Genomic DNA, 14211 nt, shown 5'->3' with positions numbered 1-14211 from the left:
CTTTTCTTGTCCTTTAACGATGAAGTCTATAGGTTGTTCCATGTAAATTTCTTCGTTTAGTTCTCCATTAAGAAAAGCTGTCTTCGCGTCCATTTGGTGTAATTCCAAATCCAGACGTGCAACAATAGCCAAAAGTAAGCGAATTGAGGTAAACTTCACAACTGGTGAAAATGTTTCCTCATAATCTATTCCAGCTTCTTGAGTAAAACCTTTTGCCACCAATCGTGCCTTGTATCTTTCTATTGACTCATCCTCTTTGTGTTTAACTTTGAGAACCCATTTGTTCAAAATGGCTGTACGCCCAAGTGGAAGGTCAACTAGATCCTAGACTTTGTTGGTTTTCATGGACTCTAATTCTTCTTTCATTGCTTTTATTCACTCTTCTTTTCTAGGGCCCGATAAAGCCTCAGTCACAGACTTTGGCTCATCCATTTCTATGGGAGACACCAAGAAAATGTAATCTTCAATCTCATAAGTACATTTTGGGTATATTTTTTCTAGTACTCTTTCATAGTTGAAATTCAGATTCGTCAGAAGGATTTTGGGATTGAGAACTCCTACTCCCACTCAGATCAAGAACAAGATCCTGATCATTTTGATTATCAACAGTGTCAGAAGACACTTGCTGACTATCTGAGTTCAGTATTTCATAAAGAGGCTCTCCATTCCTTACCTCACCCTTCTTTGAAAAATTATTTTTCAAAAATGTGATATCTCGTGAGTCAATCTCAGTTACACTTCCATCTTCTAATTCACCAATGAACACATACCCTTTGGAGTATTCTAAATATCTTATGAAGATACATTTCTTGCCTTTTGGACCTAATTTACCAAACTTTTAAAAGAATCTTTTATATATGTAGCACAACCCCAAGGTCGTAAATCTTTTAAGTTTAGTTTATGACCAGTCCATAGCTCATAAGGAGTGGAAGAAACTGATTTAGAAGGCACTTTGTTCAATATGTGAGCTGCAGTCAATAACGCATCTTTCCAAAAGGAGATAGGTAAATTTTTCTGCGCCATCATGGATCTAATTATGTCCTGTAGTGTTCTATTCCTCCTTTCTTCTACACCATTTTGTTGAGGTGTGTAAGGAATAGTTAACTGTCTGGTGATACTCTTCTCATTACACAATTCTTCAAATTCTTTTGATAGATATTCACGCCCTCTATCGGTTCTTAAGGTCTTAATCCTTTTGTCTAATTGATTCTCAACTTCATTCAAATATTTCTTAAAGCATTCAAGTGCTTCAGATTTATGAGAAATCAAATAGACATAACCAAAGCGCTTGAAATCGTCAATGAACGTAATGAAATATAAAGCACCAGACCTATCCCTTACATTCATTGGACCACAGATATCAGAATGTATTAATTGCAATAGAAAATCAGCTCTCTTAGCATTTCCAAATGATTTATGTGTAATCTTTTCAGAAGGAAAATTTTCACAAGTTGGCATTTTAATTTTAGAGAAAGAACCTAAATGTCCTTCCTTAGCCAATCTATTCATTCGATCCTGCTCTAAGTGACTTAATCTTGCATGCCGTGTAATAACATCAATATTATTATTACTAGACTAACATGTCATAACACAACGGTCAACATAATAGTTATACGTAGAAGGATTACAATCTAACACAAAAAAAACTATCATAACGATGTCCAAAATCATAAACAACATTGTCAAGAGTAATTCTAAGACCATTGCGACTAAAGTTCAAATTGAAATCTAAATCTAGAAGAACAGACACAGACACTAAGTTTCATCGAATCTCTGGAACATATAGGACGTCATGCAACATCAAAGATCGGCCACCATGCATGTCCATTCTGAAAGTGCCTATCCCTTTGACTTCAAGCTTTATATTATTTCCCACATATACATGCCTTGATCCAGATGGAACTTGACGAAACTCTATAAACACTTCTCTATCACGACTCATATGGTCGGTGGCCCCTGAGTCTACAATTCACAGATGATAAGATTCAGTTAGTAAAACAGTTTTAGAAACACATATAGCACTTAGAGATGCATTTTGAAATGCTACCTTTTTCGGCTCAGTGCACTCACGAGCAAAATGCCCTGGAACTTGACAATTGTAGCACTTCTATCTTGCTCTTGTATTTCTTCTTGTAGAGCCATTTTTCTTTCTTGGAATTTGGCTTGTTTCTTTTCTTGGAGGATCCTTCTCCGGTCTCTTTACCCTTTCCGTCATTTTTCCAGTTTCTCTTGCGCTTTGAATCTTGATTTCTTTGTACCACTTGATTCTGCCACAAAGGCACTAGGTACAACTTTAACAGCACCAAGTCGCTCGTCTTCAAGCTCCACATGACGAGCAACATCAACAAAAGTTTTGATGCTATCATTGTAGGTCAAGTTAACCTTTAGATGTTCCCAATTGTTGGGAAGAGACTGAATCACTGCCTGATCCTGCTGCTCATCAGAGAGAATATGACCAGCAATTTTGAGTTGAGTAATTATATTTTGACATCATCCTTAGATGTTGCTTGATAATATGACCATGACGCTTTTTGTATGTGTCAAACTTGATTGTCACCTATCGAAGGCAAGTTATAATTGTATCCTTATATGCCTCTCTTAAATGTGCCCACATGGCTTGAGTAGTAGGGTATTGCTCACATTCGTAGATGAGATCATCAGCAACTGAACTTACAATAATTTCACATGCAGTGGAATTTTTCTTTTTTCAAATATTATAAGTTTTCAAATCCCTCATGTGTTGGGCAGTATTACCCTCCTCTGGGTGACTCATAACATGGTTAATACTTTCAAGAGCATCTTACTCTTCGCGTACATACCACATCTTACGACTCCAGATGTCGTAATTCTCAGCATCCAGTTTGTTACCCTTGTTCAAGTCAGCAATAATACTTTTCGATGCCATGTCTGTTATTAGAGACAATATTACAAGTTTAACTCATAAATATATACATACTGCAGTCAATTTATGCATGTGATTACACACTCAAGCAGTTACTTATAATATTAATTCTACATTTAATATAGAATCGAAAGGTCACTACGTTTTCATTCATCATCTATATCTAAATATTTTAATTAATATCAAAATCACTTCTTAGTGTGTACTTTAATTCAAGTTTCAATCCATTACAAGATAAAGTAATAAATAATATATATAACTGGTGAGACAAAAAATATAATATAAATTTCTTTAATATAAAACATATAATAATAATTTACATGTTTGCTAGGACATCCATGTACCAATCGAATACTAATTCTTGCACATATACGCTAAAAGGTGCAAATCTAAGTTAAAATTTTACCCCAAGGCTCTCGAAGAGAGTCCGCTAAAATAGCTAATGCTTCCCAATCAATAATTTCTATGTAATTAGCCAATTCAGCTCTTTTTAATTGAAAAAGGTGTACATGTTCAGGAATGGAAGCATCAGGGCCCATTTTAAATTCCTTAAAATTTCTTTTCCCCTTCCCTTCTTTTAGCCCTTTGATCCCTTAACTTATTTTGCCTCGCCCTTGGGACATTCCTGATGACTTTAGGCTCCGAGTTTGAATCATTATAGAAATAATTCATGCGACGACGTTTCCTTCTACGTTGTCTCCTTCCTCGACTTCGAGAACTCCCACTTGGAGTAATTCGAACGTGTCCCTATTCAACCATATCTGAAATATGACCAAGGAAACAATAAGAATGGCGACAACCATTTATTGTGACAATATATGTCACATACTCGTAGAAGAAAACTTAAATCTAAGGGATTACGGCTAAACTAATATTATATATGAATAAAAGGGATAACTTCCTCTATTCAATTCATGTATGTATAAATATATGAATAGGGAACTATCCTTTTTCAGAAAGCTAGATAGAGGACCAATTATGCCTTTAAGAATAATATTACTACTGGAACAATTCTATAGCAATTTAACGTTTGGAAAAGATTAAAGAAATCCTCCATGACAACAATCTGTCAAGGAAATTAGACCTATTAACAGTTGTGTGTGTTTCAAAAAAATTAGGGATAAAAAAAATTCTCCTAACTTGTGTGTATTTTTCTTGTAGAAAATATTAGTTAGAGAGAAAATTTCAAAGCTTCAAAAACGTTTTGAGTTTTCTCTTTAACATAAATAGGCAGAGTAATAGTGGTTAAGGAAGATAAACCACCACAAAATAAATTGCCTTAAATCAACCTTCGAATCACCAGGAAATAAAGTTAATCTTTCACCAATTAGATGTCCTAACTTGTGTGTGTTTTTCTTGTAGAAAAGATTAGTCAATGAGAAAATTCCAAAGATTCAAAAAAGTTCTGAGTTTTCTCTTTAACATAAATAGGCAGAGTAATAGCGGTTAAGGAAAATAACCCACCACTCCCTTTTTTGCACGTTCACTTTAGTGGAAGTTTGTGATTTAGTGGTAACTTTCCTTAACCTCTCTCATTTATTTCTCCTAACCGAGTTGGGTCAGCACACATGGAGCGACGTACGACCCATAATCCAACACCTATCTATCGGGAACGACCAAATATGATTTTTTTTGTCTGACAACATAGCTAATGTGATAGCTATGGATGAGCAGCAGACTACTAATAATGGGACTATAGAGTTGTATGTCATTGTTGTATATGTCAGTGCTCATCAACAGAAAAAAGAGACCTCTAGGATATATAACCTTAACAATAATGAACCTCTAGTGGATAGGCCTTGGTGCATAAGAGGTGATTTGAATGTCATTCATTACTCTAGAGAGAAACTAGGTGGTAGATCGCACAAAGCTTCTAAAAGCTTTAACTTTGTTGAGTATATGAACAACTATGGTGTTACTGATGCAGGGTATGTTGGATCCACATTCACATGGTGCAATAACTAGTGTCCAAGAAAAAGAATATAGATGGGGTTGGATAAATGCTTTATAAGTGATAACTGAATTCATCTGTTCCAGAAGACTGGTTAGACATCTTGGTGGAACAGGATCAGATCATAGGCCTCTGCTGGTTAAATGTGATACAGATCAAGCGTATGCCATCGAATACTTCAACTTTCTGGATTTTTGGAGTGAACCAACTTGGCTTCTATGAGCTAGTTGGGGAAGTCCTGGACATGCAGGTAACTACCAACGCTATGTGGACCCTTCAGCAGAAACTGAAAACTCTGGAGAGGAGACTAAGTAATTGGTCCAGGGAGGATATTGGTGATAACTTTTAGAAAGTTATTGAATGTGAATTAGAGGTAAGTAGGCTTGAGGAACTGGATTTATCTACCAACATTGAACAATCCCGAGTAGAGTTAAACAAGGCCCATGCTAAGTATGTGAGATGGATGTTTATGCATAAAGCCCTACTTAAGCAAAATGCCCGGGTCAAATGGCTTGGGGAGGTTGATTGCAATAGTACGTAGGTATTTTCATAATATAATCAAAGATAAAATAAGAAGGTTGCAGCTATATAGAATCAAAAATCATAAAAGGGCCTGAATTCAAGGTGATGGCCAGATGTCCAAGGCAACAACTAGATATTTTAAAAAGTTGTTTAACTTGAGGTATCCGGTTGTAAACATTAGAGTAATTGATTATATCCCAGAACTAATCATAGAAAAGGAAAAACAATGCTCTTTCTGAAATAGGTGGTTAGATGGAGATCAAGAAAGTTGTTTTTGATATGAGCACTCACACTACTGTAGGCCTTGATAGTTTTAATGACATATTTTATCAAAGGTGCTGAAAGTTATCAAACAATATGTGACTAAATTCAATAAGACCTTCTGGTTAGGCATCAAGCAAACTAGGTTCTTTGTTCTTATCCCAAAAGTAGAAGACTAAATCCATTGCTCCCAAAACTCATTTCAATTATCAAAACGAGTTTTTTTATAGGGAGACTTATTATCACTGATAATGTTCTGATGGCCCAAGAAGTTATACATGGGATATCAAAACCTAACATAGGAGGTAATACAATTATCAAACTAGACATCGCAAAAATCAATGATAGAATAACATGAAACTTTATTATAGTTGTGCTAAAAAGGTTTAGATTCTAGGATTAGTGGGTTGAAGCCATAGGGAGGCTTATCTCTGAACTATGGTATTTCATATATCATAAATGGTGCAAATACATGTTTCTTTACGTCTTCTCAAGGTCTGAAATAAGGGGATTCACTTTCCCCTTTATTATTTATTCTTGGTTAATGCAACGACCAAATTAGTCGTTTTGAGCTCTAGTATTCCGTTCGGTAATTTGAGACTTTGAGTAGTTTCATATGATGTATTATGACTTGCGTGTATGGTCAGTTTTAGTTTTTGAGTGGTTCAGGATTGATTTGGAAGAATGACTCTCGATTTGGATGCTTTAAGTTGGAAGAGTTGATCAAGGTTTGAATTTTTGGTAAATGGACTCGGAATCGAGTTTTTAAGATTCCGATAGGTTCGTATGATGATTTTGGACTTGTATGTATGTTCAGATTCGATTTTGGAGATCCCTAGAAGGATTCAACACTATTTGTCGAAAGTTGACAATTTGAAGAATTTAAGAATTCATAAGTTTGACCAAAAGTTGACTTTTCTTTCTCTGGAAGTACATTTGGCATGACAGAAGGGGGATTATCCAGACCATCTTCAACCCTTATAGAAATATGTTGCTCTTCATTTGCAATAACAATGGTTTGATTGAGGATCTTCCAGAAATACCAAATCTTACCATTGTCGTTGGAGATGCATTCTTTAAAACCAAGAAATTTGCGATATCCTTCAATTTTATCTTTGCTAACCATGGATTCCATGATAGCAACAAAAAGGATAGTCACTTCAATATTATTTTGGAGCCAGCAGAGAAGCTTGGAGGTAGGCCTCACAGAATGCACATGAGTCTAGATTTTCAAATGTGCATGGATAACTGTGGTGTAACAGACATTGGTTTCTCAGGACCTAAGTACACATGGTGAAACAATTGGAGGCCTAGGAAAAGAATTTGGAAAAGACTGGATAGAGTCTTCATAAATGACAAATGGGCTCAAAGATTCCAAAAAAGTACTGTCAAACACTTAGTGAGAACTAGTTCTGACCACAGCCCTATACTCATTAAATATTTTAATATTGTCAACAATCACATAAAGTACTTCAAATTTCTCAACTTCTGAACTAAACATGATGGTTATTTCGAGCTTGTTAAGGAAGTATGAGACACTCAACTCAATGGTAACCATATGTGGAAGCTTCATACAAAGCTAAAGCTTCTTACCAAAAGACTCAGTCAGTGGTCAAGAGAAACTATTAGGAACATTCATGAACAAGTTATTAATTGGGAAGAAAAAGTGCAAAGGTTAGAAGAACTGGAGATTGCCAATAACACTGAGGCTGAGAGAACAGAGACCAATAAAGCTCATGCTGAATACATTTGGTTCATGACTATGCAAGATTCCCTAATCACCCAAAAGGCCAATTTCAATTAGTTTGAGGAGGGAGATTGAAATGCCAACTACTATCACAGTAAGATTGTAGAGAAAAGAAGAAGATTGCACCTGGATAGAATCAAGAATCATAAAGGAAAGTGGATTACAGGGGAGGATAAGATTTCTAAAGCTGCCATTAGACATTTTAATGGCCTTTTCAATCTACCGGCATCAAGTCTGGACCCTAGCATTCTGGAATGCATCACCAACAGGATTACAGATAAAGAGAATATCACCCTTAAAGACACTCCAACTGAAGAGGAAATCAAACATGCTGTCTTCAATTTATGTGCATATAGTGCTGCAGGACCAGACGACTATAATGGAACTTTCTTTCAAAGTTGTTGGGATATCATCAAGGAAGACATCATTGCATTTGTACTGGAATTCTTCAGAGGTAAGTCCCTTACTAAGTTCTACACACACACACACACTAGTTTAGTTCTTATTCCAAAGAGTGATGCCTCCCCACTTTGAATGATTTTATACCTATTAGTCTCTTTAATTTCATAAACAAGATCATTTCTAAAATACTCTTTATCAAACTCAATCATTTTTAAGCAATTTGAATTCTTCTAATCAAAGTACTTTTGTTAAAGATAGATTGATTTCGGAAAATATTCTATTAGCGCAAGAAATTGTTCAATCTATTTCTCATACTAATAAGGGTGACGATGTTGTTATTAAACTAAATATAGTAAAAGCATATGATAGAATGTCATGGACTTTTGTTACCTCAGTTCTTTGGAAATTTGATTTCTGTGAACTGTGGTTTGACATGATTCTGAATCTCTTATCTGGCATTTGATATTCCATCATTGTTAATGAAAATAAAAAAAAGGCTCTTTTTACCTCCAATCAAGGACTAAAATAAGGAGATCCCCTTCCATCCTCTCTCTTTATTATTGATGCTGAAGTATTGAGTTGCTCTCTTAACAATCTTCTTTTGGATCGTAATTTTATTCCCTTTTCTATACCTAACAATGATCCTCTTATTAATCACTTGGTGTATCCTTACAATATTGTCATTTTATCTAGTGGCAATGGTAAATCTATTAGCCTCATCAAGAAGGTTATTAATAAATATGAAGCCAGCTTTGGCCAACTTGTGAACACTGATAAATATTTTTTCCTTACTGCCCCTATTTCTTGTGTTGTTAGAATTAATAGGATAAGGAATTGTACATGCTTTATGGATAAAGACTTTCCTTTTACTTATCTAGTTTGTCCTATTTATATTGGAAGGAAGAAGTTAGTGTATTTTAGTAATATGGTGAATAAAGTAATTAAAAAACTTAATGGCTGGCATGGTAAGTTGCTCTCGTATGGTGGTAAGGTGAATTTAATTAAGCATATGCTTCAATCTCTTCCTATATATACTCTCTGCCTTATTTCCTCCCAAAGGAACCTTTAATTTGCTTGAAAAATATTTTTCCAATTTCTTCTGGGGTTTCTCTGGAGACAAAAGGAAATACCATTGCAGATCATGGAAGAACCTTTGTTTTCCCCTGGATGAAGGGGCATTGATGTGAGAAGGATGGATGATATTGTTAACACTCTTTCAACTAAGAGGTGGTGGAGATTTATAACTATTCCATCTCTCTGGGCTACCTTCATAAAGGCATAAATATTATCCAAGATCTCATCCGGCAAGTAAGAAAAGGGCCTCTGATGACTCACATGTTTGGATAAAGATGATACAAGACAGAGACAAAGAAGAGCCTCACATTATTTGGCAGATTAACTCTGGGAATTCTAGTATGTGGTGGGACAAATGGACTGGTAAGGGTTCATTATCCTCACATATGCTTGGTCATAGCAGCCACAAAACTATTGTTAAAGAATTAATCCAAGATGGAATCTGGAATACCAACAAGCTCAAGGAATGGTTGCCAGATGATATGGTTCAACACATGATGAATATTCATATAGGAAAACAAGATATCATTGATCAAGATTTATGGGATCTCACCGATAATGGTAAGTTTTCCAACAAAAGTGCATTATGCTTCTTCAAGAACACAAAAATAAGGATCATTTCCTTAGCAATGTATGGCATTTTGGTATTCCTTTTAAATTCTCATTCTTAACTTGGAGACTTTGGCTATCTAAGCTATCTTTTGATGATACTATTTTTAACTTTGGTAAGCAAATTATTTCAAAATATAACTGTTGCACTAATCCTAAGCAAGAATCTATTCAACATTTTTTTGTGAAAAGTGATGCAACTAGGTACATTTAAAACTTTATTGGCTCCCTTCTGGGAATCAAACCAATGCAACTACCTATAAGAGGATTGTTGAATCAATGGTGGCAACAGAAATACAACAATGCTATCCATAAGAAAGTTCACCAGATCACTCCTATAATTATATTCTGGAAAATTTGAAAAAACATTCGTTCTTGTAAATATGGAGATAAAAAAAGATTCAATTTCTTCAAAATGAGACATCAAGTATGCTGGAACATTCAGGCTGCTATCCATAGATTCTATACTAATTGCAAACTAACATTGCCTTGGGTCAATTTATGTGAGAAGATGATGAAATTACAACCTATTCTGGAGGCCATCATTGTATGCTGGGAGAAGCCTCATTGCAACTCCTTTAAACTCAATACAGATGGAAGCTTTTTAGAAGGAAATGACATTGCAGGCCTAGGTGTAGTTTTGAGGAATGATCAAGGCGACTTCATTATAGTTTTTTGTTTTCCACTGCAAACTGCAGCAGTCACAATTGTGCTGAAGCACAAGCGGCCTTTTTTGGGATCAACTGGTGTACCACAAATGGTTATTCTAACTTCACCATCGAACTCGACTCTACGTTGGTAACGGATATGCTCAAGGATGGGAAAACCAATAAATACAAACTAAAGAAAGTTATTGAGGACACTTCACATATCATGAACCAAGCCTATGTTATCCTATACACTACTTCAGGGAGGCAAACCAAGTGGCTGATCATCTCGCTAAGCTTGCCTTGTCCAGCTCTGTGAACAAGATTTTTCTCTCTTTTCAACAGTTTCCTAGTGGTTCCAAAGGCAATTTTTGTTCTTGGAGAGATTGAAAATCCCTACCATTAGAACAATATATGATAAGGCAATTTGTTTTTAGTTGAGCATGCTTAGTAGTTTTTTTTCAAATAGGGGAGTACCATTATTATACTTCTCCTGTTCTTTTTGAAGGACATCCTTTGTCCTTGTGTTTTAATCTTTGGAGGTAAAGCCACACGCCCCTCCATCATTTCAATATAATACAACACTCCTAGTTAACCTAGGGAATTAATATAAAAAAAAATTATTGGACACCAATTGGTATTCCGAGACTTTGAATAGGTCTATATTGTTGAATTGAACTTGTGTGCAAAATTTGGAAGTAATCCGAAGTTATTAAGTGTGATTCGGTGTCACGATCCCATTTTTCCTCCGTGGGAAGTTGTAATGGTACCTAGTCTCTACAACTAGGTAAGCCTAATATTTGATAACAATTAAACAAATGTAAATAACAAAATAATCAACCCAGTTTGATAAAATCATATAACTACTAAAAACAAAAATCTCAACCATACAATTTCCAAGAACTGTATGGAATAACTAAAGCATCTGGTACATCACTGTTTGCGAGAAAATACAATAGTAACTGAGAAAAAGGGAAGGGGACTTTGAGGCCTGCGGACACCGAGTAGGCATACCTTGAAGTCTTCGGTAAATGCAGCTAGCAGAAAAATCTCTATCTACCGGCACGAGTAGACGTACCTTGATCTGCATAAAACGATGTGCAAAAGCATAGTATGAGTACACCACAACGGTACCTAGTAAGTATCAAGCCTAACCTCGGTAGAGTAGTGACGAGGCCAGGTCAAGACACCTACTAGGATATGAAATAGATAGTATAAAATAAAATACAGATATAAAATGCAAAGTAAGAAAGCAACTAATACGGAACAATATGATAGCATGATCTAATATCGGAAAATCAACAGTAGAAATAGCATAAAAGAAGCAACTATAGGACTACAATGATCATGTACGGACAACAACTGATAGAACACTAAGGAATGAAATAACAGATATATTTCCCACCAAAACACTTTGCAAGGTGAAATAACAACAAGAATCACATCGAGGTACCGCCTCGTGTATAACAAAATCAAAACCGAGGTATCACCTCGTATAATAAAGAATCACAACTGAGGTACCGCCTCGTAGTCACTTTTCTTAATTTTCAATCACAATCTTTCCTTATACTGCCGCGTGAGCCTTACATTTGAAAATAGATTTTGAAAATACTTTTCCTGAAATAGCTACACGCACTTTAGCCCACCTTATGACGCGGTGTGGCTTCACGTAGTTCCCCTACAAGCAATCACGCACATAAGTCCCACCTTATACCGCCGCATGCACATCAACCCATACCTTATACCGTCGCATACGCATCAATATTATATCACAATAACAACTTGCACCACTAGTGCCCACATATCACAATTTGTCAACAACAACAATATCAATGTCTATACAACAATAGCACATGGCTCCACCACAACGTATACAAGAATACCAACAACAATAATGGATGAAAAATGCTCAATAAGATAGATGTTTCAACAATAACCAACATCGCCTCAACATATAAACAACTTTCACAAATTCTACACCAAATAACTTAACAATGAGAAAATTATGTATAACCACAATATTAGATAAGACTAGCTCACAATAGAGGAAATAATCTTCAATAATGAATCTCAAATAATGGGAGTCAACAAGTAAAGAGGGCAACATGAACAATTAATTCAAACAATTATAGATAACAATGAAGAGATAACATGTAACAATAAAGGGGCAACAAGTTCAACTAAAGCATGAGAGCAATTTAGCAAGTAAGATGTAGAACAAATACTAAACAAGTCAACTAAGGTATTTAAGAATAATCTAACACAATTAAGGATGATTTGACTATGAGAATTTAGAACATAATATATCATTTCAATTAAAGCACGAAAATAGTCTAAGTAGCCTAAACCGGTCAAATACTATGTACAACTTGTGTGCCCACTCGTCACCTTGCGTACCCAAATTTTACTTAGCACAATTGAATCAAACAATACCAATCCTAAGGGGTAGTTCCCCCCACACGAAGTTAGGCAAGACACTTACCTCAACTAGGCCAATTCAACACTCGAAAATAGCTTTTCCCTTAAAATCGCCCTTCACATGGCTCAAATCTAACCAAAATTGACTCAATATTATCAAACAATGCTAGGAAATTCAATTATAATAGATACAGTTAAGATTTTTACATTTTTCTCAAAAGGTCAATAAAAGTCAACCCGAGGCTCGCCTGGTCAAAACCCGAGTATATGTGATTAGTTCCGAAATCCAAGTCCAAATCGACTCTCAAAACTCAATTTCTTATTTTTTAAAATCTTGACAAAGTTACATAAATTTCTACTTTGATTCACATGATTTTGATGTTAAAATCTAAGATATATTGATGAAATATGATTATAAATAGATTAGAATCACTTACTCAAGGTTTGTTGATGAAAACCCCCTATCCAAATCGCCTCCTACCGAGCCTAGGGTTCAAAAATGAGAGAATGAACTCAAAAATCCCGTCCCTCGGCTTTTTGATCAGTTGCATATGTCGCAATTGTGAACCCTCGCAATTGCTAACAAAGCCTCGCAATTGCGGCACTGAAGCTTGGGGAAACACTTCGCAAATGCGAAGACTGGATCGCATTTGCCACCACTGTTGCCCTCGCAATTACGAACATAGCCCATCCCAGAAACCTTCGCAAATGCGAACACTGTGTTCACAAATGTGAACCCAACAGACTTGGCCTGCCTTCGCAAATGCGAACCAAAATCTTGCAAATGCGAGATCAGAGGCCTGCAAAAAAACTAGCAAACTTAGATTTGTAACAACACTCCGCTAAGCGTCTGAAACTCACCCGAGCCATCGGGGCTCCAAACCAAACATCCACACAAGTCTAAAAATATCATACAAACTCGCTCGCATGATCAAAACACAAAAGTAACATCCAAAACTACGAATCGAACTAAAAATGCATGATTTTCAAAGAGATTTTCAAGAAATTCTAAAATTTCAACTAAAAGTCTGAATCCTATCAAATCAACACTGAACAAAACCAAATTTTGCAGACAAGTTCTAAAAGCCATAATAGACCTATGCCAAGTCCCAAAATCAAAGTCCGAGCTCAATAGCTAAAATTTAACCTACGGTCAAACTTTTCAACTTAAAATTGCCAAATTTTAACAAATCAACACAAATCAACCTACGGACTTCCAAAATTAATTTTGGGCATACGCCCAAGTCCGAAATTACGATATGAAGCTATCGGAGTCATAAAAATACAATTCCGGGGTCGTTTTTACAAAAGTCAAAGTTTGGTCAACATTTTCAAACTAAAGCTTCTAAGTCTAGAATCAAAAGTCCAAATCAACCCGAAAGCTTCCCGGAACGAAACTAATTAACTCCAAAAGTCATAAAGACATAAACACACACGTGTGAAGCAATAAAAATGGTAACAGGGCGCAATTACACAAAATGACCGATCGGGTCGTTACATTCTTCCCCTCTTAAAACAAACGTTCGTCCTCGAATGTGCATAAGGACATACCTAAAGTGGTGAATAGATGAGGATAACGACTCCGGACATATCGGATGAACCCTCCATTGAACCTTCACTGAAGCAATATCCTTTGACCTCAACTTCTGGACCTGCCGGTCCAAGATGGCCACCGGCT

The 14211-nt window shown here is 35.8% G+C and overlaps 1 protein-coding gene across 1 annotated transcript; it reads left to right on the top strand.

Moving 5' to 3' along the window:
* Nucleotides 1-7194: 7194 nt before the first annotated feature.
* LOC107760082 (uncharacterized) lies at nt 7195-8248 on the top strand. Its single transcript, XM_075250941.1, has 3 exons — nt 7195-7388; nt 7479-7837; nt 8040-8248. Exons 1-3 carry the CDS (start codon nt 7195-7197, stop codon nt 8246-8248), a joined length of 762 nt encoding a protein of 253 aa, XP_075107042.1.
* Nucleotides 8249-14211: the final 5963 nt, after the last annotated feature.

The sequence above is a fragment of the Nicotiana tabacum genome, chromosome 4, assembly GCF_000715075.1.
Source record: "Nicotiana tabacum cultivar K326 chromosome 4, ASM71507v2, whole genome shotgun sequence".
Lineage (NCBI taxonomy): Eukaryota > Viridiplantae > Streptophyta > Magnoliopsida > Solanales > Solanaceae > Nicotiana > Nicotiana tabacum.
Note: the sequence above shows the minus strand (reverse complement) of the source record. Positions and strands in the feature narration are given on the sequence as shown.